The sequence below is a fragment of the Phyllostomus hastatus genome, unplaced genomic scaffold (assembly GCF_019186645.2).
Source record: "Phyllostomus hastatus isolate PE091 unplaced genomic scaffold, TTU_PhHast_1.1 phas_scaffold_11, whole genome shotgun sequence".
In the NCBI taxonomy this organism is placed as follows: Eukaryota; Metazoa; Chordata; class Mammalia; order Chiroptera; family Phyllostomidae; genus Phyllostomus; species Phyllostomus hastatus.
In genome coordinates, this window is record NW_025334005.1 from 3,754,296 (window position 1) to 3,777,039 (window position 22,744).

At 55.7% G+C, this 22,744-nt stretch overlaps 3 protein-coding genes across 3 annotated transcripts; all 3 read right to left on the reverse strand.

The window, feature by feature from the left end:
- Positions 1 to 29: 29 nt before the first annotated feature.
- SAC3D1 (SAC3 domain containing 1) lies at positions 30 to 2,513 on the reverse strand. The gene is made up of 3 exons (XM_045855424.1): positions 2,400 to 2,513; positions 1,649 to 2,229; positions 30 to 616 (listed from the first exon to the last, which is right to left on the reverse strand). The coding sequence occupies exons 2-3, from the start codon at positions 2,220 to 2,222 to the stop codon at positions 114 to 116; spliced, it is 1,077 nt and encodes a 358-aa protein (XP_045711380.1). The 5' UTR covers positions 2,223 to 2,229; positions 2,400 to 2,513; the 3' UTR covers positions 30 to 113.
- A 433-nt stretch (positions 2,514 to 2,946) lies between these two features.
- On the reverse strand, positions 2,947 to 11,187 carry SNX15 (sorting nexin 15). The gene is made up of 8 exons (XM_045855113.1): positions 10,979 to 11,187; positions 8,447 to 8,482; positions 8,151 to 8,271; positions 6,819 to 6,934; positions 6,538 to 6,706; positions 6,079 to 6,222; positions 3,795 to 4,052; positions 2,947 to 3,507 (listed from the first exon to the last, which is right to left on the reverse strand). Exons 1-8 carry the CDS (start codon positions 11,075 to 11,077, stop codon positions 3,401 to 3,403), a joined length of 1,050 nt encoding a protein of 349 aa, XP_045711069.1. The 5' UTR covers positions 11,078 to 11,187; the 3' UTR covers positions 2,947 to 3,400.
- Positions 11,188 to 14,224: 3,037 nt separating this feature from the next.
- ARL2 (ADP ribosylation factor like GTPase 2) lies at positions 14,225 to 19,732 on the reverse strand. The gene is made up of 5 exons (XM_045855084.1): positions 19,579 to 19,732; positions 17,248 to 17,358; positions 16,986 to 17,148; positions 15,507 to 15,587; positions 14,225 to 14,683 (listed from the first exon to the last, which is right to left on the reverse strand). Exons 1-5 carry the CDS (start codon positions 19,641 to 19,643, stop codon positions 14,549 to 14,551), a joined length of 555 nt encoding a protein of 184 aa, XP_045711040.1. The 5' UTR covers positions 19,644 to 19,732; the 3' UTR covers positions 14,225 to 14,548.
- Between the last annotated feature and the right edge of the window lie 3,012 nt (positions 19,733 to 22,744).

The window sequence follows — 22,744 nt, forward strand, 5'->3', positions numbered from 1 at the left end:
TGCCCTCCCCCAAATAAATCAAGCCTAGCTGTTATCCCTACAAAACAAGTCCCTTTTATTGTGCGGGATAAACGGAAAAGACACCCGAGTGCTCCCACCCAGTCCCGGGCTCCTCACGCCCGTGACTTGGATCCGTCCCCACCCTCATCTTCCTCCTCTGCCATGACTACTTCCTCCAGGGTCCGCCCTCCCAGCTTGCTGCCCACCAGCACTCTGCAGGCCCCGGTGGGCGGCAGTCCTCCCTCCGAGTAGCGGCCCCGCAGGAACACGACCCTCTCCTGTCCGTCCAAGGGCAGTCCGTGGGCCTGGCAAAGGTCCTGGGCCTCCTCGGGCCCGTCCAGCGCCAGCAGGTGGACCACAAACCCCAGGGGTATGGTCTGGCCCCTGGGGGTGCTCAGGGCAGAAGCGAGGCGGGCCAGGGCTTGGCGGCGGGCAAGGCCCACGTGGCACTGCACCGCACAGCTCTGCAGGTACGGCAGGGCCCGGAGCAGGCGGAACAGGCGGGCGGCGTTGCCTTCTCGGAAGGCCGCGTCCACAGCCAGGGCTGTGCGCAGGGCTGGGCAGGAACGCAGGGCAGCGGGCAGCTGCAGAACCTCGTTAAGGGCCTCCACCGAGCCTGCAAGGGCGGGAAACTGGGATGAGATTGGGAGAAGGCCTTCCAGGATCAGGCCCACCTGCCAGGCCACGCTCTTGTACGTCCCCCCCCCCCCCCCCCAAAACCTGCACACCACCAGCTGCAGTCCTCCACCAAGCCCCTCTCCCCACCCCAGTCCTGCTTGCCAACCCCTCAGGGGCCAGCAGGGGAACTGTGGCCCTGGCCACGCCCCTCCCCTGGGCCAAGCCCACCGTCTCTCTCTCTTCCCCTCGGCCTTTCCTGAGCCTTATCTGAGTGAGTTGCCAGAGGCTGACCCTAAAGTGAGGCAGTGTTCATGGGTGAGGGAAACAGGCCCGGATAGCTTAACCACTTGCCCGAACCACTTGCCTACAGTTCATCCGCAGTAGCAACCACTCCGGTGACATCCAGGTTTTCTGACCGGAACGCAGCCCTTCCGCCTTTGCCCTGTCTGCCCCTCAGGTGAGGGCACAGGCTCAGCCACCCCTCCCCCGTCCTCCTGGTAAGGCCGTTTCTTCCAGGAGATACGGACCCTGCTTCCCTTCCAGAAGAATCACAGATACTGGAACCTTTGGCCGCTTTTGTAAACTGATGCTCCTGACCCGTTAGTGGGTTGTGAAGTCGACAGCATTTTATTACATTTAAACAGAACTTACTAGAATGCACCACACGCCCACCAAGGATCTTAGGTCTTGAAACTTAGGTCTCAGATGCATTGGTAGGCATAGTGTTCTTGGATGCACTACAACGCTGACCCGAGGCTTAAAAACTTTGAAAATTACTATCTAGGCCAACTTCCCTGTTCCAACCCCATCCCCTCCACGTTTATTAGCAGAAAACGAACACAGATGAGGAGGCACAGGCCTCCAGGCCCACCGCGGGGTCGGTGCTTTGACACCCATTTAAGAGGCGGGGCGGGGAGAGGGCTGAACCGGTAAGACGTTAGAGCTTCTCTTTCCTTCCCGGCATCCACGGTCCACATATGGGGTAACCCGTCCCTGCATTCTGTCCCGCCGCCGGGACCCCCCTACTCACCCAGGTTGTAGAGCAGAAAGAGGCCCTGGAAGGCGGCTTGGCGGGGGTGCGGCCCGGGGCCCCGCGCGTAGCAGCGCCGCAGCGAACCGAAGCCCTCTTGCACCTGGGCCTGCAGCAGCACCGGGTCCGCGGGCCCGTACGCTGCGTTGGGCCCGAGCCGCGCCACCACGGCCAGCAGCACAGCCAGCGCCGCCTCCAGCACCACCGCCGCCTCGGCGTCACCGGCGCTCTGCAGGGCCAGGTCCAGCCGCACGGCGCGCAACCGGTCCGCCACGAAGCTGGCCACCTCCACGCCGGATGCGTCTGCGCGCTCGGCCACCTCACCCGCCAAATAGCGAACGGTGGCCAGGAGCACGGACGGCGGACGGAGCTGGCTCGGCTGGGGTCGGGCCTTGCCGGCGGCCGGCCGGCTGTACTCCTTCACAGCGCGCTGCGGGTCAGCGCGGGGACGGTCCCCGCGGCACCCCGGAGCCACCTCGAAGCGATGCAGGCGCCCCTCCTTTTCGCGTTGCGAGCGCTCGGCGGCCGGGCACATGTCCGGGCATGTGCCCACCGGCAGCTCGCAGCCGGGCATGGGTGGGCTGGGGGAAGAGGATGGGCGCTCAGCATCCCGAGGGCGGCGGCGGCGGCCCCTCGTCCCATTTTGTGGGGTACGGGGGCGGGGCAACACGCGGAGACTGGCAGAAGCTCGGAGAAGACGGGGCGGAGTGTAAGGACCCCGCCACCCATCCGGCAACCGCCCTCCTCTCACCGAGTCCTCCGGCCTCCCACCAAGCCTCCGCAAGCAGGTTTCCCGAGATGCACTGCGTTGTAGTTCAGTACCGGTCCGCTCGCTCAGTACTGGCAACCGTCCCCAGAATGCACCGCGCCGCTGAACACAATGCCACTCCCATGATACCCCGGTTTGTAGTCCTTCCCGCAGCCCGTGGCTCTGCCAGGGCGGCCGGGTGAGGGTGGGCGGGGCGGACAGGGGCGGAGCCACGCCTTCCCAGCGCACTTCCGAGACGGGTTTGGTTTTGGGCAGCCAGCTCCGCAAAGGGAGCACCCACGCTTCGGGTTCCCCCGCATCATCCCCGTGGACTAATAAACTGGCCCAATCGGCCTTCCTGTCATTCTCACTGTCTCCCTGGAGACTGTTTTCTAGATCTGGGGTCTGCAAAGTTTCTGGAAAAGGCCAGATAGTTAATGTTTTAGGACTTTCCGCGGCAACTACACACTCAACTGCAACTGTTCCACTCCGCTGGTGTAGCGGGAAAGCAACCACAGACAACACCAAACAAATGAGCCTGGTTGTGCTCCCATAAAGTTGTATTTTTAGATACTTAAATTTCCTATCATTTTCACCTGCCACAGAACATTATTCTTTTGATTTTTTTCAACTATTAAAAAAATGCTAGAACCATTCTAGCTCACGGGCCTTACAAATAAAGGCAGTGGGTCAGATCTGGCTGCAGGCTGCGGTTTGCAGACCCTGTGGTTCTAGAAGGGTAAACGGGCAGTTTAGTGACCAGAGCTGCTGCTGCTCACACATCAAGACGGAGACAGGCAGGATCAGAAGTCAGTCCCTGATTCCACGCGGGCGGGTGTGGTCAGGGGACCGAGAAGTCATCCTTTTTCTCATTCTTGGTCCAATTACATACAGAAATGGCCCCTGGAGTTACAAGAGCAGAGATAGGGCCAGGCCCCAGGGAGAGGAGAAAGGGGTGGCCGGCAGTGCTAGAGCTCGAGTCCCGGGCAAGGGTCCAGTCTCTCTCAGGGTGGTGCTTGGGACAGGTGCAGGCGCAGGATCTCCTCGGCCCGCTTCAGGTACTCAGCTGCCTTCTTCTTCACCCCTTCCCGGCGGGCGGGCGATGGGTCATCTGTGCAGGGAAATGGCTCAGCTGAGGTTCAGAACCCCTGGTCTAGTCTCTTACAGTTCACAGAGCATCAACGTGTGTCTTTCCCCACCCCTGGGGGGTCAGACCTATTCTCCCCATTTTACAAACAGGAAAACTGAGGCCACAAGAGGTAGAGAAGCTGCCCAGGGGTACATAGCTGCTCAGCGAGGAGCAATTCTCATCCTTGACTTGCTTTTCCTCACTTTCCCTTCCCCCCGCCGCACCACCCAGACCCCGGGCCTCGCCCTCCTCCCTCTGGCCCTGCTCACCGGGAACTCCCCGAAGCAGGACGTGCACGCCATCCCGGTAGCCCTGCAGCGCTGCGGGGTAGGCGCCCGCCTTCTCGTCCCGCAGGGCCTGGGTGATGAGCTCCGTGGCTCGGCTCAGATAGGCAGGGGTGGGCCCTCCTTCCTCAGCTTCTTTCTCCTCCTGGCCTCCTGGCTCCCAGGGCTCCTGGTCCAGCCTCTCGGACTCTGCCTCCATTGCTGCCAGCTCGCCCACGTGGGTAGGACTGGGGCCCGCACCTTCTGCAACCAGACATGGAGGACTCAGGCCACACCGGCCCTCGCTCTCCCAGGGCCTGCTGCTCAGCCCCCGACCTCTCTTGCCCATTAGGGTGCCAACCTGTCTCAGGTACAGGGGAAACTAGTCACACTCTATCTGGTGGAGTTCATATGCTTTTGAAACAGCACCTACCTTACCAACTCCTCCTTTAGGTGCACATTAACATTAGCTTGCAAGCCTGAGTCAGTGGTCCTATTTCCCATCTCACTACAGCTGATCTGTCAATCTAAGAATCCCCTGCATAAAGTTTAACTGAATGCTAGACCAACAACGCCAGGTGAAGTGTAGAAATATTCCAAGCCTTGGAATTTTAGGGCTTTTTTGGAGGTCTTACAATTTCAGCTGAGTCTCTACATGTGCAAACACTAGGTAGTAGGTATCCCCACGTTCCAGAGGAAAGGGCTCAGTGCATCCCCCGGGACTGGCAAAGAGGTGGTTGAACATCCCCTCTGCAGCTTATATGAAAGAAAACCAGAGATCTGATGAATCTGTGATGAAAGGGCCTTCGAAGGGAAGGCGCCGGAGCAGGAAGCACCGTGGTGCACCACTGGCCTGGAGACGGAAGTGTGGCTCTCTCCCCGACCCCATCCAAGGGACCCCATGGACCCGCAGCCAGCCCTCCCTGTGTGGCCAACGGAGCAGGAGGCGGAAGAGTTTTGGTACGCCTTCGAGTTCCGGAGCGTGGTACGTGTGACGAAGACGCAGCGCCGCTCTTGCCTGAGTGTTCTGGTGGCGAGAGGCTGGCTGCAGGTGCCCACAAGAGCGGGGCGAGAAGACGAGGCAGCCCCCGAGCAAACCGCACTTCCCGGCTTTGAGAGGTCCAGGACTGGTGAGTTTTCCCAAGGGCCGAGGGAATGTCTCGTGGGAGCGGCCTCTGGGGAGTCCTGACTCCTCATCTGGCTACCGGGCACCCCAGGCTGGGGCAAGGCACAGTACTGGGACAGCTGCCTCTCAGAGCCAGGTACACCCGGCCCAGCGACACCAGCCCTGCCTTTCCCCTCCGGTTCCTTCTTCCTCCTCCCAGCCCGGGGGTGGGCCGGAGTAGGAAGGGGAAGGCGCATAACTAGAAGAGCCAAAGAACCCTCCTCATCCCCTTGGTCACGGTGACCAGGGGCCGGGCCACCAGTCGGGCCTGAGTAGGCTGTGGTGGGAGAGGCTGAAAACTGGGTGAGAGACGAGGCCCTGATTTGGACCAGACAGGGTGACAGAGCTCAAATGCCTGAAACTGATCAGGACGCTCAGGGTCTTCCAGGAGGTCACCAAGGGGCGGAGACGAGAAGCCAACAAAATGGGCTCAGGAAGGCTGCTGAGGAATCCAAAATGAAACTGATTCGTGAAGATCCCAAAGCCAGAGCAGCCACCGCAGCACCCCAGCTGCAGGGACGGCATGGATTTGGGGAATTGCACAGTGCGGAGACCCAGTGTCTCAGAGCCTGGGCCTCCCAGGTCCCCTGATCTCAGCTGCCAGCTCAGGACCTGGGCCTCCAGGGGCCCCTCCCACCTTGGTGCCCCCGCACGCCAGTCGCTGCTCCAGGGCCTCCCCCACCGCTCTCAGCCCAGGCCTCCCTCCCCATGACCGTGACCGACAGGCCTCTCCTGACTTCAGCATCCGCATCCAGACCCTGCGCCTGACAGGGAACCGCCACCTCGAGCTTGCAGCTCAAACCCTCCTAGAGCCAGGTGACCCCTGATCATTCCAGAGCGTTCTCAGGGAGAAGGTGCCCTCAAGGGAAGTGGCTTATTCCACCCTCCCACCCCCCGCCCCCGTGGCTGGTCCCCGGATGGGGGCATCCGGCTTGCTAAGCTCTGGCGCAGGGCAGAGGCGCCCGCTTCTCATTCTCATCCCTCATCCTCATCGAGGCTGCCGCCTGCCTGCAGAGGGCACCGTTCTCAGGTGTGCACAGCCACCGCAGGCCAGCAGGTGGCCCTGCCAGCCTGTCCTGAAGGACCTTCTGCCCAGCCCTCCCTCTGACTGTCCCAGCTTGTTACCTTCCTTGGAGAAGGGGTCGAAGAGGGCAAGCTCGGCCTCAGTGAGGGGGCCTCGGGCAGGGGAGCCGGACGCCTCCTCCGTGCTCCCGCAGGGGAAGAGGAGATCCAGGGCATCCTGGGCAGGGCTGGAGGGCAGGGGGTCCGCTGAGGAACAGATCAGTGGGGACACTCATATCTGCCCTCATCACTTCACGGCGTTCAACACGGAGCTCCCTCTCACTGAATCCTTGCAGCACACCAGGGGCACAGGCAAGCCCATTCGTAGACTTTGTGCCCATTTTACAGATTAAGAAACGACAGCCCCGATGCCCTGTGCGGAGCTCCCGGCAGGTTAGTAGCGGCGGAGCTGCCACACATCCCAAGCTTTTCACTAAGATCACTGAGGCGGGAGCGTGCCCCCCACCCCACCCCACCCCACTCTGGACCCTCCAGCCTTGGTTCCCTCCCCACCCAACGTACCCGGCACCTCCAACTCCTCAAGGCCCCTCTTCTCCGCGGGGAGCGGCTGGGGCAACCAGGACTCCTCAGGCGGTGGCTGGGGCTCCTCAGGGGGCGGCGTGGGGATCAGAGGGGGTGGCAAGATGTGCAGGTCCCTGGACACCTGGGAGGGCCGGGTCACCTCCCCACCCTGCAGGAGAGAAAGACCAGATGGGAGGAGTGGCAGGGTGCAGGCCGGAGGGCGAGGGCGGGATGGTTTCCCAGGGGCTGGGCTGGGCAGGGGGACGAGCGCGCGCACGTACCCGGAAGAACTCCTTGAGTTGGGGGCTGTTGTTGAGCGCGGGGATGTGCACGGTGAAGCGAAGCAAGTCCTCGGCCCCCTTGCGCCGCTCCTCGATGACAGAGGCTTCGAACCTGCCTGCGGCCCCCAGGAACAGGGGCAGGAAGAGAAGCTGTGGCTCACGGGGCCTCGGGCTCCCAGGCCACTTTTCCTGGTTCTGCCGGAGAGGATCGGAACAGCTCGCCGCCCTCCCCGTTCTCCCAGCAGCCTTCCTTGGTTCTTCCCGCGGTGGGGGGTGCTTGCGAGAGGGGACCGGTCTCCCTGTTCATCCATTCACCAGATGTTTATTGAGCACCTACTATGTGCTAGGCTCACAAGGTAAATGCGACAGAAGCAAGGTCTCTGCCCTCGTGGGTGTCACATCTTAGACAAGGAGAGGCAGGCAACCAACAAGAAACAAAGTAATTTCAGGTGCCTTTGGTGTAACGAGGAGGAAAGTAAGGCTCAGAGAGGGGCAGTGACTTGCCCAAGGTCACGCAGCAAGTAGCCCCGCCCTTTTTGCTGCTCTGTTCTAGGTATGCAGCGTGACCTCAGTCTGGCCTAGTTACCACGCTGCCTCAGGGAGCAGCCTGCCGCGCTCCCCCCTGCCTGGCACCCCTGCCACAGCCGCCTCCAGCTTGCTGCGGAAGAACATCCCATGGGAGTCTAGAGAACCGGGGACGGACCGGCCCTGTCCGACAGAAACATGTGATTTACAATGTCTTAGTAGCCACATGAAAAAGGTAAAAAAAAAAAAAAATAGGTTAATTACAATACTATTTTCTAGGTAACCCAATATATTCAAATTAGCCTCATTTGACCATATCATCAGCACACGCATTGGTGAGATCGTTTACATTCTTTCTTCCGCGTGTCTGTGAACCCAGCGGCGCGCCCCACCTTCAGTGCTCCCCCGCCACCCGGGCCTCGTCTCAGGGCTGCTGTTCTGGACAGGGCAGGTCTGCAGGGCGCCGGGGGCCTGTGGGTAGGAATTCTGGCTCTGCCACTTCCGAGCCCAGCCTCTTCACATCCCTGAGCCTCAGTTGCCTCATCTTGAAAATGGGGCTAATGGGGACAGGAGGGGCAGGAATGTTAAAGGGTTGGACACACAGTGAGGGCAAGGCGCCTCTGAGCCGAGGTTTCTGCATCTGTAAAATGAGGCCATCTCCAAGGACCCTTCCTTCCAGCTCTCTGAAATGCCTTTGGAGGGACGGTCAGGCCCTGTCTCTCCAGCCCTCGCCAGCAGGGGGCCCCTTTGTCCACGTCTTGGGCCGCCTTTGGCCTGAAGGCTGCGGCGGGATCAGCGCTCGCTCACCGAACACCTGGGCCCGGGGGAAGGCGGGGAACTCCTCCAGGCGGCGGAAGAGGTTGCGGTGGGTGTAGGCCAGGTCTCCGTGCAGCTTGCGGAAGTCACTGTACCGCTTCCAGACCACCACCTAAGAGGGACATGAGACTTGAAGGACCCAGCAACGGCTGGGAGAGATCTTCCCCACCCCCAGCCTGGGAGGAAGGGGGACCGGTGGAGGTGGGGGCGGGTCTCCTCACAGAGTTCCTTTACTGTTCCAAGATCTGGAATTGGGGAGCGGTCCCCCTCCCTCCCAGGAGCCTCACCTCTTTGACATCCTCTGGGTCCCTCTTTGAGATGAACTGAGGAAGAAACCAAGAACGAGGTGAGACCAGAGACTGACATCTGACATCCCATCACCCCGTAAAATCCTAGGATGCCCAGATACCTCCCAGCTCCCCTCAAAGGGCCACTGGCCACTGGTGTCAAGGTGTCCTGGCTTAAGGCTTTGAGTGTGACCTGGAGCAGTTTGTCCATCATGCACCTCGGTTTCTTCATCTGTCAAATGAGGAGATTCCTAAAGGCCCCTCCAGACCCCTCCATGCTCAGCCCAACTTTTATCTCCATTCCTTCAAAAAGCCACATCCCACCCTGGCTGGGGTGGCTCAGTGGGTTGAGCACTGGCCTGTGACCTGAAAGGTCACAGGTTCGATTCCCTGTCAGGGTGCGTGCCTGGCTTGCAGGGGTTAGGGGTGTGGGAGAGGCAACTCATCAAGGTCAATGTTTCTTTCCCATATCAATGTTTCTCTCCTTCTCTTTCTCCCTCCCTTCCCCTCTCTAAAATAAATAAAATCTTCAAAAGCAACTCTCTGCATCTCCTTCTGAAACCAAAGAACCCCAGCTATCTAAAAATTGAGCTCCAGTCCCAGGAGCCACAGCTTCCTGAAGCAGGAGTCCGCTGTGAACAGACATTCCAGGACAAAGAAGAAACAGGGGCTGCGACCTGAGCAGTCTGGCATCTGGGGCACCGAGAAAAAAAGGCAAGACAAACAACACAACTCTAAAAATTAGGCAAAACACTTGAACAGGGACATCCCACAAAAGGAGACATCTGAATGGCCAATGAGATTATAAAAATCTAGTCAACATCATTTGTCAACAGAGTAATGCAAATAAATGCTCTTAATGACCCTGTAAGTCCATTCCTAGGTTTATAACAAGGACAAATGAGAACCTATGTCCAAAAAAAGACTTGTACATATGTGTATTGTTTGTACGCCTTTCCTCATAAGGAATGAAACTTTTTTTTTAGAAATCTAAATGTCCAAGAACAGAAGAACGAATAAAGAAATGGTGGCATATTTCATACAATGGCCTACGACTGCAGGACAATAAAAAAGAACAAACTGCTCCCATGTACAACATGGATGGATTCCAAAAACATTATATTGAGTGGAAAAGGCCAGACACAGAGAGCACTTGCTGTGAGTCTGAGACTCAGGGGCAGACAAAACTCACCTACAGTGACAGGAGTGAGGACACTGGTTACCTCTGTGGGGGCCTATCGGCTGGAAAGGTGCAAAGCAACTTTCTGGGTGGTGAGAATGCCTGTGTCCTGACCTGGGTGGTGTGTGCACAGATGTTTATATGTGTAAAAATTACTGAGCTGTACACTTAAGATTTGTGTCTATGCCTTCATGGAAATGATGTCTCAGTTAAAAAAAAATAAAAGGTGAAACAACAAAAATTCACTATCAGCAAATGAAAAAAGCAAGGTACAGAACACCACTCACTTTAAGTCATAATGAAATGGATACTTATAAACTTGCTTTTAAACTTAGCTTATCTGTCAGGATACATAAGAAACTAGCAGAATGGTTCCTGTAAAAATGACAAATAGGGGTAAGGGAGGGAAAATGATTTATCTTTAAAAGTTATAAAAGCATATCAAAGTAATGCACATTACTTGTTTAAAAAGCCAACAGAAGATTTGTAGGAGGTTACAGCTCCTTGCGACACACCCCTCCCCAGGGGACTGTGTTTTTAATTGTATTCTTTAGACATGGGAAGACATCATGGAAGATTTGGGGAAAGCTTATTTTAAACATCTAGGATCTGCACTGAGGGAAATGTGCATCCTTGAGTAGTCACTATGGCACCAGCCTAACGGTGGCCTAGCTCAAAATTCTAAAGGTACAAAAAGTTTCCAGTGAAGTCTTCCCCCAACCAGCTCTTGTATTTCCTCTACAGATACTCTGTTATACCGTTTCTATTTTTAATTCTTTGCAGTCTCTATATAATGTGCTTACAACGTTATTACTGCTTCACGCATCAGCTTTAGTCTTTATTGGTCTTCCTGCTCTGCCTGTGAAGATGGAGACAGGGTCCTTCGGTTCTTTTAGAAGGTATGAAGTTTTAAAGTCATAGACAAGTGGTTTTTTTTTTTTTAATTAAAAATAAACTCTTTAAAGGGCTTTTATGGAAATATCAAACAAACCAAAAAACCAAACTTACTCCGAGGGATTGGAGAACTAGCTAATCTTTGGGTTAAGCCAGAGATTTCATGTTAATTTAAAGAAATTCACATTCTGATACCCAGACATCACACTTTGGGCGTGGGCACCCCAACTCGCTAGTCGTGCAACTGCAGTCCACGCCCTTTTAAGAGGACAGCGCCCTCCCATGGCCCCGCCCCCTGAAGCCTAAAGAGGCGAACGGAGCCAGGAACCTACACCGCCTCTTAAAGGGGAAACCTATTTCTGTCCTCCAAAAAGGGAGCTTGTCGCAGCTCCTTGCCTTAAGGTAAAACACGGCCCCTCTCGTTAAAAGGGAAAGGTCCCCGCTGGGTCCCATCTCACCTGCGCGGTCACTTTATACTCGGTGTAGCCCTTGGGGTGGGTCCGGGGGTCGGAGACTGTGTAGTGCCTCAAGAAGTCGTCTTTCGCCTGGCGGGACATGGCAACCCAGATTGGGCAGAGCTGAGCCCCCGCCCCTCCAGGTCAGCCGCCGCCAGCCGCCACCTCTCCCCGGCAAGCGCCCTTCCTCCTCTAGCCCAGGGAGCTGGTTGCAAGTGACAGCGCAGTTCTCGGCCCCTGCGCGCGGCTAAGGGAGCGTCTAAAAAGGTCTCGGTCGTTGGTAAAACGTAAACTTAGGTGATTTGAGGATAAGGATTGGGGAGGTTGGATCACTCATCTCAGCGTAAACCCTCCACACACATCTCCAAACGACTTCTCTGCTTTCCAATTTCCTTTCATTCCTTCACCCAATTTTTATTGTGTCCAATATATACCACACGTAGCTAAATTATTTTCCTGTCTCCTTCCATAGGATTCCCTAATTTCATGTTTTCTGGATGGGTGGGGCGAACAAAAAGAACACAGGAGAAGCATGTTGGTGTCACGGGTTCTGAAGTCACACTTCTTACTAGCTGCATGACTTTCCCATAACTACTCAAGCCTCATTTTCTTCTTTTTAAAGAGACTTTATTTATTTATTTTCAGAGAGGGGAAGGGAGAGAGAGGGAAACATCAATGTGTGGTTGCCTCTCGTGCGCCCCCTACTGGAGGCCTGGCCTGCAACCCAGGCATGCGCCTTAGATTGGGAATTGAACCCGGGACCCTTTGGTTTGCAGGCTGGCACTCAGTCCACTGAGCTGCACCAGCCAGGGCTAAGCCTCATTTTCTTATCCCGAAAATTGGGATATTTCTTTTTTCCCCTTCCTGTTAGTATTGTAGCACCAGATCTTTGGAGGTAGTTCTCTAGTACACGTAGCCCTCCAAACTCCTACACCAGAATCCAAAGGTACCAGCCCCTTTTCTTGCCCCAGGTCCCAGGTGTGGGTGGGGCACTCTCCCCTGAGGGCTTGAATCTTGAGTGAAGGACAGAGGGCCCAGTTCCGGACAAGGGGACCAATGTGTCCCTGGAGCACACGGTTGGCTGTGGGTTGGCTGCCCAGCCTCTGAAGCGCCCTGTTTTCCAAGCCTGGACATCTCATTCCCATGGGGATGCTGTGAGTCCCCAGTGTCCTTCCAAGAAATGACCTTTCTGCTGAAGGCAGCTGTAAGCTGCTCCTGCGGCAGGCCATCGAGGACCATGACTATATGCGTGATGCACTTGAGCCCTCATGGCCACTCTTGTTGCTGGAACTTAGGTGTGTGGGCACTGTCTCCAGAGAGAAACGCAAAGTCAAATCCCAAGTCAGACTCTTGGAAACTCAGAAACGAGAGAGTTCATCTACGAGGTGCTGCTCTCGGAATCTCTCTGGGCGGGGCTGGGGCTCCAAGTCTCCTCACCCATCGTGACTTCCCCTTTCGGACCCAGCCCCTCCCAGTTCTCCCCTTTCTGCTTACTTTCTTCCTGACCCCTCCGAACCCTTTCCTATCTAGATCAGCTTAGCCTTTGGCCTTCTCCAGATGGCCAACTGCCCCAGTCCCGTCACCAGGAGAAGCAAACAGAAGAGCCTCAGTAGGAGGTAGGGAGAGGGAAGAGCTGCCAGCGCACAGCTGCGGGGGGCCGGCCCCCCACGCTTGCTGGCTTGTACTGCTTGACCATATGATGTAGGCTTTCTGCTACAGCTCAAACTCCCCATCCACAGGCCTTTGTGATGAGTACAATAACCGTGTTATTTTCTTGTCTCTAGCCATGCATATTTCACATTTTAAACCAAGGATGCCGCTTACTAAGGGCCCCCGGGAGGACTTGAACACTGGGGTGACTCACCCGGGTCGGTGGGTGGCTGAGTTCACGTCGGTTGGGTCTGCTTGCACTCCTACTGGTTCACACAGTGACAGTTAGAGTAGCGCTGCACACTGCTTAAGCCACCCACCCATTTGCTCTTCATTCCAACCCTAGGAGGTAGGTGCCATTATCTTTCTGCAGCTGGGGAAACTGAGGCAAAGATAGGTTAGGCAACTTGCTCAGCATAACCCAGTGAAGTGGCACACCTGGGTGTGCTCACTTAGCGTGAGACTGGGGAGTGTGGGGTCCACTGTGCCTGTCCCACACGGAGGACAGGGCCAGCGGCTCTCGGTGTCTGCGCGGAAGGACAGCTGATGCTCCGAGGCTGTCCGCCCGACTTCCGCTTCCCTTCTTCCACCCGGACGGAGCCCGGGCTTTGCACAGGTCTCTGCCCCTCCAGGCAGGGATCCTAGTGCTGGCTGAGAAGCGAATGGGTGTCTTTTCCTGCGCTTTCCCTTGGGAAAACCACCCCTCTCTCATTAGACACGTTAGAGTCCCCCTCCCTGGAGTTCGAATTTTGAGCAGAGACAAAAACTAGAAACAGTTCATAGCGGGTAGTGGCTAGGTGCGTTGGGTCCAAATCCGAGCTCCTCCTCTTCCCCCTTCGGTGGCTTTGAGCAAGTCCTGTGACCTCCTAGAGGTTCAGTTCCCACGTAAACGGGATACTGAATCTATACCGCTTAGGGTCGTCCTTAAATGTGACGGTGAGTAGCAGGTGCTTTGAACAGAACCCAGCAGAGCGAGCAGCCACTGTTGGGACCACAGCAAAAGGCCCTGTGGGAATATCCATTTGTCCTGCCACGCTGGGGTTTCCTGGGTCCCCACCCCTTCCCAGGCCGGCCCCTGCTTCGGAGAGTGCACTGTAGCCTTCAGGTAAGGCCCCTTACAGGCTCTGCTCCTGGTTAGCTAGCCCTGCCTGAGTCCTCGCCCCTCCCTATTTCCCAACAGCCCTTGCCCTCCATTCCTGTCATGTGATTCCCTCGGCAGGCTTGTCCACTGCACGTGGGTTCCCGGCTGAGGCAGGAAGCTGGGAGCTGAAATTCAGCCCATGTTCCCTTCAAGAAGCTGTGAGCCTTGATGTGGGGGTGCATCTCTTTTCCACCTCACAGCCCTGAGGGTAGCAGTCACTCTGGTAACCTGTCCTCCCTCTTCCTCTATCCAGAAAACTTCTACTCATCTTTCACTCCTAGTTTGAACATCACCTCCCCCAGGAAGCCTGCCTGGACTCTTCCAAATGGCATTAATTGCGGCCCGGTCCTCTGCACATTTCAGAGGCACAATACATGCAGCAGTTGGTCATCTCTCTGACTGGACTGTGGGCCTGAGCGGTCTCTAAAGCTGTTGAACCAACAAATGACTCGGCCAGGACCAGGACAGGAACGGTTTATTCTCACAGCTGAGCAAGGATGAGGCTCACAGCCCTGATAGCAGCAGAGGGAGCCCCCTCCCGGCCCCAGCCCTCCCTCTAGGCATGGCAGCTGCAGGCAGGCCGGGTCAGGAGCCTGGGTGACGGCCGGGGCAGCAGTCCGCCTGCCACAGGAGCAGCAGTGGGCAGCAGCAGCAGGTTATGGAGGGGGACAAGGAGTGTTAGTTGGGCTGGCTGATTCCCATCCCCCCATGGGTGGTGGTTAATGAGGGCCTGGCAGGGGCAAGTGGGGGGCTGACTGAGAGGTGGGGGCATCTGGAGCGGCTCAGTCGGCTGTGAAGATGCGGCTGGAAATGTCATCCAGGAGCCAGTCGATGCCCGGCAGCAGGTTGTCCCCGGTGACGGCGCTGCAGCCCTGGATGCACCAGTGGTGGCTGCGGATGGAGTCCAGCTCCAGGGCCTGGAAGGGCGGACAGTGCTGGTGGGGCCCGGCGGCCAGCCCGCCCGCCCGCAGCTCCTTCCCTCTCCTGGCCCAGGGGACAGCCACGCCTCCTCAAGGTCCTGCCCTGGGAAACCTCCCCTGGCCCCTGGTGGTCTGTCAGCCCTCCGAGGCATGGCCCGGGCCCGGGCTCTGGCTCTCTGTGCAGCCACGCCAGCACCACACTTTAGGAAGAAGAGCAACACAGGCTTCAAGTATCCGTTAGGACCCAGGCATTGTGCTGGGGGCCCTATAAATGTCCTCTTATCTGTTCCCCCCAGGGCCACCCTAGCCTGGCCATTTTACTAAGGAAGAAACCAAAGCTCAGAGAGGTTAAGCAACTTGCCTGAGGTCACACAGGTAGTAAGTGGCAGAAGCAAGATTCTAACCATGCTCTTTCTCATTCTGGGGCTGAAGCTCTAGAATAACGTTTAAGACTCTGGGGTCAGACAGGCCTATGTTTAAATCCTGGCTTGTCTGCTTCCTGGCTGTGCGACCTTGGCGAGTGACCGAACCTCTCCAAGCCTGCTTCACCACTGGTAGAACGATAACAGTCCCTACTTCACAAGGTCGCTGTGGGAATCGAAAGAGTGAACCGTGCAAAGAGCCGAGCTCCTGTTAGCCTGTGGAATGACTCATTTGCAGCCCGCCCCCTGGCTGAGGCCACTGTTCTCACTGGCCGCTGGGTCTCCAGTGCCCCAATAGGTCCTGCCGCACAGCAGGGGCTCATAAATGCTCTTAAAGTAAAGTAACAAATAAACACGTGCCTCTTGTCCTCCGTGAACTCGCCATCCCATGAACTCACCTCGCGAATGGCGTTAGAAGACAGTGCTCCAGGCAGGTCCTGCTTGTTAGCAAAGATGAGGAGGGTGGCTCCAGCCAGGCGCTGGGGGGAGAAACAGAAGGGGACCCGGGGCTCAGAGCTTGGCCTGGCTCTGCATGGAATCGCCCAGAGCATCTGGGGTCAGAGACCAGCTGGAAAACCGGGGCGAGGCACCATGTGGTGGGCGAGGCCCAAGAGAGGAAGGCAGTGTGGACGCTGCCTTGGGAGGCCGGGCACGCATGGGGTGGAGGGAGCCCTGGGCTGCGCCAGGGCCCTGGTTCTAGTCCCATCACCACCAATGGGCACCTTTCTCCTCTACGCCTCAGTTTCCTCTTCTAAAAAGGGGGAGAGGGTAACGGACAAAAAGACCCCCCAGCCCTCTGTGGTTCTAGATGGCTTCACTGGATGGAACTGACATGCGCAGAGAACGCAGCTGCCCCCGAGGCCCTGGGGTCTGCTGGAAACGGCCTCTCCCCTCTTCCAATGTCCACGGAGCCCGTCCACGGAGCCCTCCCATGGCCCCACGGTCCCAATTCCAGGTATTTCCTTGTGTGTGCTGAGCCCTGGGAGTCGCTCTGCGTGGGTGGGTGGCTCCGGCCCAGGCCTGGGCGGCTGATCTCACTGGCCCTGCTTGACACCCTTAGGAGGTGGCCACTGTAAAACCAGCAACCATATGTCCCTGTGTGCCCCCATAGTCCTGGCTAGACCCGCTGTCCCTCATCATTATTAAGAACTTCTTCTTTCACTCTCAAAAGTGTGTTTCTTTTCATGTAAATGTAATGTAGCAACCCAGATCGAATCCTGGAACAGAAACAGGACATTGTGGAGAAACTTGTGAAATGAAAATAAAATCTGTAGTTTTTTTAAGGGCAACTTCCCTGTGTTAACTTCTTAGTTTTGCCAAATGCACAGTGATTACGTGAGATGTTAGCAGCAGGGAAGCGGGGTGATGGGTACCGGAGTCTCTCTTCACTCTCCTTGTAACTTTTCTGTAAATCTAAAATTTTATTTTTAAAAAAGTGTTTTGGCCTAACGCTAAATTATAAGACCGCCCGAGCTATAACACCCATCTTAGAGATGAGGAAGTGCAGGTTCAGAGAGGTTCAGTGCCTTGCCTGAGGTCACACAGCGGAGAGGCTGACTCCTGAGCCAGACTCCACTGCCTCCCAGAGCTTCATGCGCTGGCCGGCGGTCATCTTCCTAAAGCTCCATGGGAGGCGGGAAACTGAAGCTAAGGGTGAGGAAGCAGCGACACTACAGGGATGTGAACCCAGGTCTGCAATGTGACCGGCATGCGGCACCACGGGCCTCCCTGGACCAGCTGTGCAGGTGGTCTCTGCCTCAGCAAGGGTGCTGGGCACGTGGAGAACGTGTCTACACGTGCATATATGTGTGCACAGCACTGGGGCCTGGCTGCTGGTGGAAGCCGGGCTCCAACCCCCACCCCTCAGCCAGGCCCACCTCCTCCACCAACAGGCTCTGGAGCTCCCGCTGGCAGTCCTGCATGCGCTGGCGGTCGGCGCTGTCCACCACCCAGATGAGGCCGTCAGTGCTCTCAAAGTAGTTCCGCCAGTAGGACCGCAGGGACTTCTGGCCGCCAACATCCCAGATGTTCAGCTTGAACCTAGACAGGGAGCAGGTGGGTGGAGGGTGAGTCTGGCCCCTTACCCGCCCTCCCCTCCCTGCTTTGGGCTGGCCCGCCCGCAGGGACCCCGCTGCTCACCCCCGGTGCTCCAGGGTCTTGATGTTGAAGCCCAGCGTCGGGGAGATGGTGTCGATGTCTTCCCCATTGAACTTCTTGAGGATAGTTGTTTTGCCAGCGTTGTCTAGGCCGCTGGGACACACCAGATTAAGGAGAAACACCTGTACTCTGCAGGGTGGCAACACCATCACAGTGCCCCCCTCTTAGGGCACAAACCATTTCCTACCACATACCAAAATCAGTTGAGCACGTGACTGACCCACAATCGGCCCATGATAAATGTGGAAGGATCAAGAAATCAGTATCTTATCATCTCCTCCAGACCAAAGGCTCCTTAATTCACTCCACATTTACTGAACACCTACTAAGTGCTAGGCCCTCTTCTGGTGCCGGGGGCACCCTGGGTCAAGTCTGCCCTCGCGCCTTACGCTCCAGTGTGGAGACAGCTGACAGAATGCACACAAATGAGAAACAAGGTGAATCAGAGCCTGGTGAGTATTAAAATACAATGGGGAAAAAAAACCAAAACAACCCAAGAAGTTCAAGGAGGAGGTTTGCAGGGAGGGCCCCTGCAGGAGCTTCCTTTAGCTCAGGTGGCAGGGATGGCTTCTCTGAGGGCCTTGGGCTGAGACCCAGACTACCAGCAGCGAGATTTTTGGAGGATTGGTGAAAGAACACCCTGGGCAGAGGGACCAGCAAGACCAAGTATCCAGAGGTGGCCATCCTCACTTGTTTCTGGAATATTCCAAATCTTTTGCTGCTGAGTAGGCACATGTGAGTTCACCAGCAAGACGGAACCACCCTCCTCTTCCCTTCTAACACTTAAGGGGGCTTGCAGCTGGGAAGGGAGCCGGGGCCCCGGACTCTGCAGCCTTCCTGCTCACGCTCTGAGCAAGTGACTCAAACCAGTGACACAGGTGTGACAAAGACCCTCTCCCAAGACTCAGCCTTAGCCCCTGACAATAGGCCACTGATTGTCCCCTCAGCTCTGGGATCCACGCTTCCTCCCACACCGGATCCTTCCCCTGCACCAAGCTCTCCGGCTGTCTCCCACCTTAGAAGCAGACGACGCCCTCTCTTGATCCCTCTCCCTCTTATTCCATTACTTCCCTCCCTTAACAGCAGATCTTCTGAGGGCCATTTCCACTCTGACTTCCAGTTTCTGGTCTGCTCTTTCTTGAACCCGTGAGGCTTTGGCTCCAGCTGCGTCCCCCGCAACTGCTCTTGCCAAGGTCAATCCCTGAAGAACCCATAGGAGTTCTTCCCCGTGGGGAGGGAGTCTGCTGCAGTTGCTGTCCCCTTTGCTTAAAATAAAAAGGTCCCCACATATCTGCACGGTTCATCCCTCACCTCCCTGTCTTCACTCAACCGCCACTTCCTCCATGCGGCCTTCCCGACCACCTTGTTTAAACGACATGCTTCTCCGTACATACTATGTATTTTCTTTTTCTTTGTTAACATTTTTCTCCTACCTACGTTATACAATGACCATGAAGGCAGGGCTTGTTTTTGTTTTGCTGTTTTACCCCACCTCTTAGGACAGTGCCTAGCACACAGTAGGCGCTCAATAAATATTTATTGGATGAGTGAATTCTCTGCGCCTGTCTCAGGGCTCTTTAAAACAGACACGTTGTGAATATTATTTTTCAGTTATTTGCGTACGTAAATGTTTTCTGTCCCTGCTAGGAGAGCTGCGGGTGAGGAGGGCCCCGCTCTTGGATCCAGAGTTCCCTGCCACGGGACCGGAGACCGAGTAGGACGAGAGCGCAGACGCCTGTTAATGGGATTCGGAAGGTCGGCGGAGCCTACACGCGGTCAGCCGCGGGGACATCGATGGGCCACGCAGCAGCAAAGAAACCGACGGCTGGGTACACCGGCAAAAGGACCCGCGTGGCATCTACACTCGCTTCTCTCTAGAGCTGAAGGCCAGGCCCGTCCGCCCCCGGGATTCCGACCTTGAGGGCGGGGCCAGAGCCTGGCCCCCCTCCGACAGGGGGGAGGAGGTGAGAGCCGAGAAAGGCGACGGCCCCACGCTACGGCCAGACCTAAGGGTGGTGGGGTCCGAGTCATCTCCGGGCCCCAGCTCTCCCCTACATTGGGACACCTGGTCCGACTGTTGCACCTTTATGCCCACAGCTTTGGCCTTGGAAACAGAGTCCCCCCGCCCCGAGCCGGTGGTTCGGCCTCCTCCCGGCCCCCTGCTAAAGTGATTGGTAGGGCCCAGTGCGTGACGCACAATGGGCAGTTGGGGCAGGCCGTCCGGCCGCGCACCCCGCACCCAGTAGGGGGCGCCTAGCACCGCCCGCCGGCGGGGCCCCGCTACCCTGGCAGCTCCGGCGTCCGGGAGGATACAGCATGAGTAGTCGCAGCTCCCGTTCTTTCTGCTTCATCTTCTTCAGGATGGTCAGAAGGCCCATGGTCCCGAAGCCCCCTACCGGCTGCCGTTTCTTCCTAGTCCCGGGACCCCTTTTCCTGCTCCTATTGGCTATCACGCCCACCAACAGCACAGCCTATTGGTCGACCCCTCGCTTAGTCCCGCCCTTGGTCCCACGTGACCATGAGGTTGCCCAGCAGTACAGCTGCGCTGGCCCCTCTAGCGGTGAATGGGGGGCTTCTTCGCACTCTCTTCGCGGCCACCTGCTTTAACCCTTCCCATCCCTAGGGCTTGAAGGACGAGGGCACTGCCATTCCTACCTACCCAAGACCCCAGGCTCGGCCGGGAACGGAAACCTGAAGTTCCTGGGTTTTGTCTTGGCTGCAAGGAGAGTAAGAATTTTGACGCGGGAGTCAGAACCGATAGCCCCAAGATTGTTGACGAGCTCATCCCGGGCCCAGTGTAAGGCCCCGTTCCCCGGAAACGTGGTCCAGATCCTCCTTATCTTAGTCCTCGGCATCATCCTGAACCTGCCAGTTACAGTACCTACCCCTTTCCCTGGTACCAGGAATCCTAGAGGGTGGGCGTGGGGTTCTCCATGAAGTGCGAAAGTGCCCCCTAGGGGCCGTTTGGATATGTGCGATGGCGTCATTGGGTTGTCCCCATTACCAGGTAGGTCTCGTTAAGAGGGCAGTGGACAGACCCGCACAAGAATTATCCCGCTCAGGATGCCCACCATTTCTCTGTTAAGAAGCAAAAATCTTCGATTTGCTGATGAGAAAGTTGAGGCTCACGTGGTGCTTAGCATAGTAATTGGCATGTAGTAGATGCTTCCTAAATATTTGTTGTTGAATGAATGTCCAAGAGTTTGGTTCTTTACCTTAATGACCCTGTCCAGAGAAAAGTGATGAAACTGAGGCCAGGAGCTAGGCATACTGTAAACTCAGAAGGGTGCCCTTGTCTTTTTAAAAAATTGCTTTTAGAGAGACAAGCATTGGTTTGTTGTTCCACTGATTTATGCGTTCATGGGTTGACTCTTGTACGTGCCTTGACCAGGATCAACCCCCAGCCTTGGGTTATGCAGATGATTGAGCTACCTGGCCAGGATCCTTACTGTCTTATGTTGAGCCCCTCCCCCAGCCCACTGCATGGGAAATGTGCATGGGCGGCGCGGAGAAGGCTCCGTCTCACGTTTGGGAGAGAAGTCAGGCACCAGCTGCAGATAGTGGCCAACTTCCCTGTTTTCTACTTCATCCTCCTGGCAACGCTGTGAGGTTTATTTCCTTTTTGTCGATGTGATTGTGGAGTCTAGAGAGTTTAAGGCTTTTGGACAGCAATTTAAAGTCAGGTCTGGTTGACAAGAATGTTCCGGGTCCCCAAGAAATCTAAGGGCCTTCAGTGGGGATCAGTTCCCTAAGCTGGTGCACACGCGTGTGCCCAATTCTATGAAGCCTTTGAGAAAGGCGAGGGGGAGCTATCACATGGCTGTGTGGAAAGATGTCCATGCCATACTAAGTGAGGAAAGGGAACTTCAATCCCAATTTAATGTTAAAAAGAACAGCAACCCACTAGACAATGCTTTTCAAACCATGGGATGCAGCCCATTAAGGAGACTGTGAAATTACTTTAGTGTCACAAAGAAGGGACCCACATGAAATCGCCCATATTTGACTACAAAGCCGTCATTCAGGTTCAGATGGCTCACCCTCACAGCACTGGCAAAAATGAAAGCTAGTGGAGCAGAAAGCGCTCCTGCCTTGGTCCAGGAGTTAAAGCTCCACCGTGTTTGTTTCAGATATTTACATGGATGTGTGTACTTCTCATGACACTCACAGTCACAGGAATTTGCAAAATCACTGCATTCAACCGTTACCTCTGGAGCAGGTTTAAGGGGAACTTAAACTCATTACCTTAAGCACTTATGGATTGCTTTACTTGACTATTGCCACTAGCTTTGAAATCCTTGTTCAAATGTCAGGCTTTAAGTCCAGCCCTGTCCAAGCTGTTTTTACGGCTTCCCAAGGGCCACAGAGTAGCATTACAGTGTGTATCCGACTGCAGAAAGCCATCTGACTGCAGAAAGCGGGAAGCTCTGTGAAATAGCAGGAGAGCAGGAAGTAACTGGGTTTCACTTTTGAATAATATTTGCTTATAGCTAGAAACCCGTGGTGGGAGGTATAGGGGCTTTTAGAGATACGTGTAGGACGCCAGTGACAGGCAGTGTTTTCACTTGCCTGGTGCAGAGGAGGAAAGGGTGCTCTGGAAATAAAGTCTTTAGGGAATACCTTTGGGAGAAAACTGGGAGAGAAGTTCTGCAGAGCTGTAGTTATTTATAACCGTGATTATATTCAGGAGAAGGAATCATGAAATTAAAACACCCAGCTCCTGACAGCTGTGAAACCCGGTTTGGAAGGGAGAGTCTCTGAGTAAATTGCAACTTGAGGGTAGAGTTCCAGATACCTTTTATTTTATTATTGTTATTATTTTTTCAATCCTCACCTGAGGATGTGGGTATTGATTTGAGAGAGAGATGAAGTAGGGGAAAGAGAGAGAGGGAAACATTGATCGGTTGCCTCCTGCACTCACCCTGGCCAGGGATCAAACTCACAACCCAGGTAGGTGCCCTGACTGGGAATGGAACCAACGACCTTTTTTTTTGGTGTATGGGATGATGCCGCAAGCAACGGAGCCACCCAGCCAGGGCAAGTTCTAGGTAACCTTTTAAAGAGTTGTGTTTCCCCAATGTTTGGGGAGGAAACTTGGGCACTACTGTGTTACAGTTAAGAGCTAAAGCCCTTTGGATCCAACTGTGCACTTCGTGTATCACCTTTAGCTCTGCCCTGCAGCAGCACGACCCACAGCAAAGGGCCGGGACAAAAAGACCCTGCTGGAGTTACAACTGCTGATCATGAAGCATTACCTAAGTGTTTTAGTTATTTATGTGTCTCTGTAAATATTTATTTTTAAGCTTGCTCTGGATGAATTTTCTTTCATTCTTTTAAACTATAGTGTACTTAGGAGATCTAAATTCAAATTACAGTTTTGACAAGAGAAATCCTATTGTTTTTCCCCTCTGGTGAAACATACCTGTGATGCAAGTCTAATTTTTCTGGACCCTGTGTGCACAGCGGGAGCACCAACTGG

Excerpts from the sequence above, each read along its gene's own strand:
- ARL2 (XM_045855084.1), bottom strand. The coding sequence starts at position 19,643 with ATGGGCCTTCTGACCATCCTGAAGAAGATGAAGCAGAAAGAACGGGAG. Across the intron at positions 15,588-16,985 it reads AGAGCCTGTTGGTGGAGGAG|CGCCTGGCTGGAGCCACCCT; the intron begins GTGGGCCTGGCT and ends TTCTCCCCCCAG. Across the intron at positions 14,684-15,506 it reads CTTCTAACGCCATTCGCGAG|GCCCTGGAGCTGGACTCCAT; the intron begins GTGAGTTCATGG and ends CCGCCCTTCCAG.
- SNX15 (XM_045855113.1), bottom strand. The coding sequence starts at position 11,077 with ATGTCCCGCCAGGCGAAAGACGACTTCTTGAGGCACTACACAGTCTCC. Across the intron at positions 8,483-10,978 it reads AGTATAAAGTGACCGCGCAG|TTCATCTCAAAGAGGGACCC; the intron begins GTGAGATGGGAC and ends TTTCTTCCTCAG. Across the intron at positions 4,053-6,078 it reads CGACCCCTTCTCCAAGGAAG|AAGGTGCGGGCCCCAGTCCT; the intron begins GTAACAAGCTGG and ends GTCTGGTTGCAG.
- SAC3D1 (XM_045855424.1), bottom strand. The coding sequence starts at position 2,222 with ATGCCCGGCTGCGAGCTGCCGGTGGGCACATGCCCGGACATGTGCCCG. Across the intron at positions 617-1,648 it reads CTTTCTGCTCTACAACCTGG|GCTCGGTGGAGGCCCTTAAC; the intron begins GTGAGTAGGGGG and ends CCGCCCTTGCAG.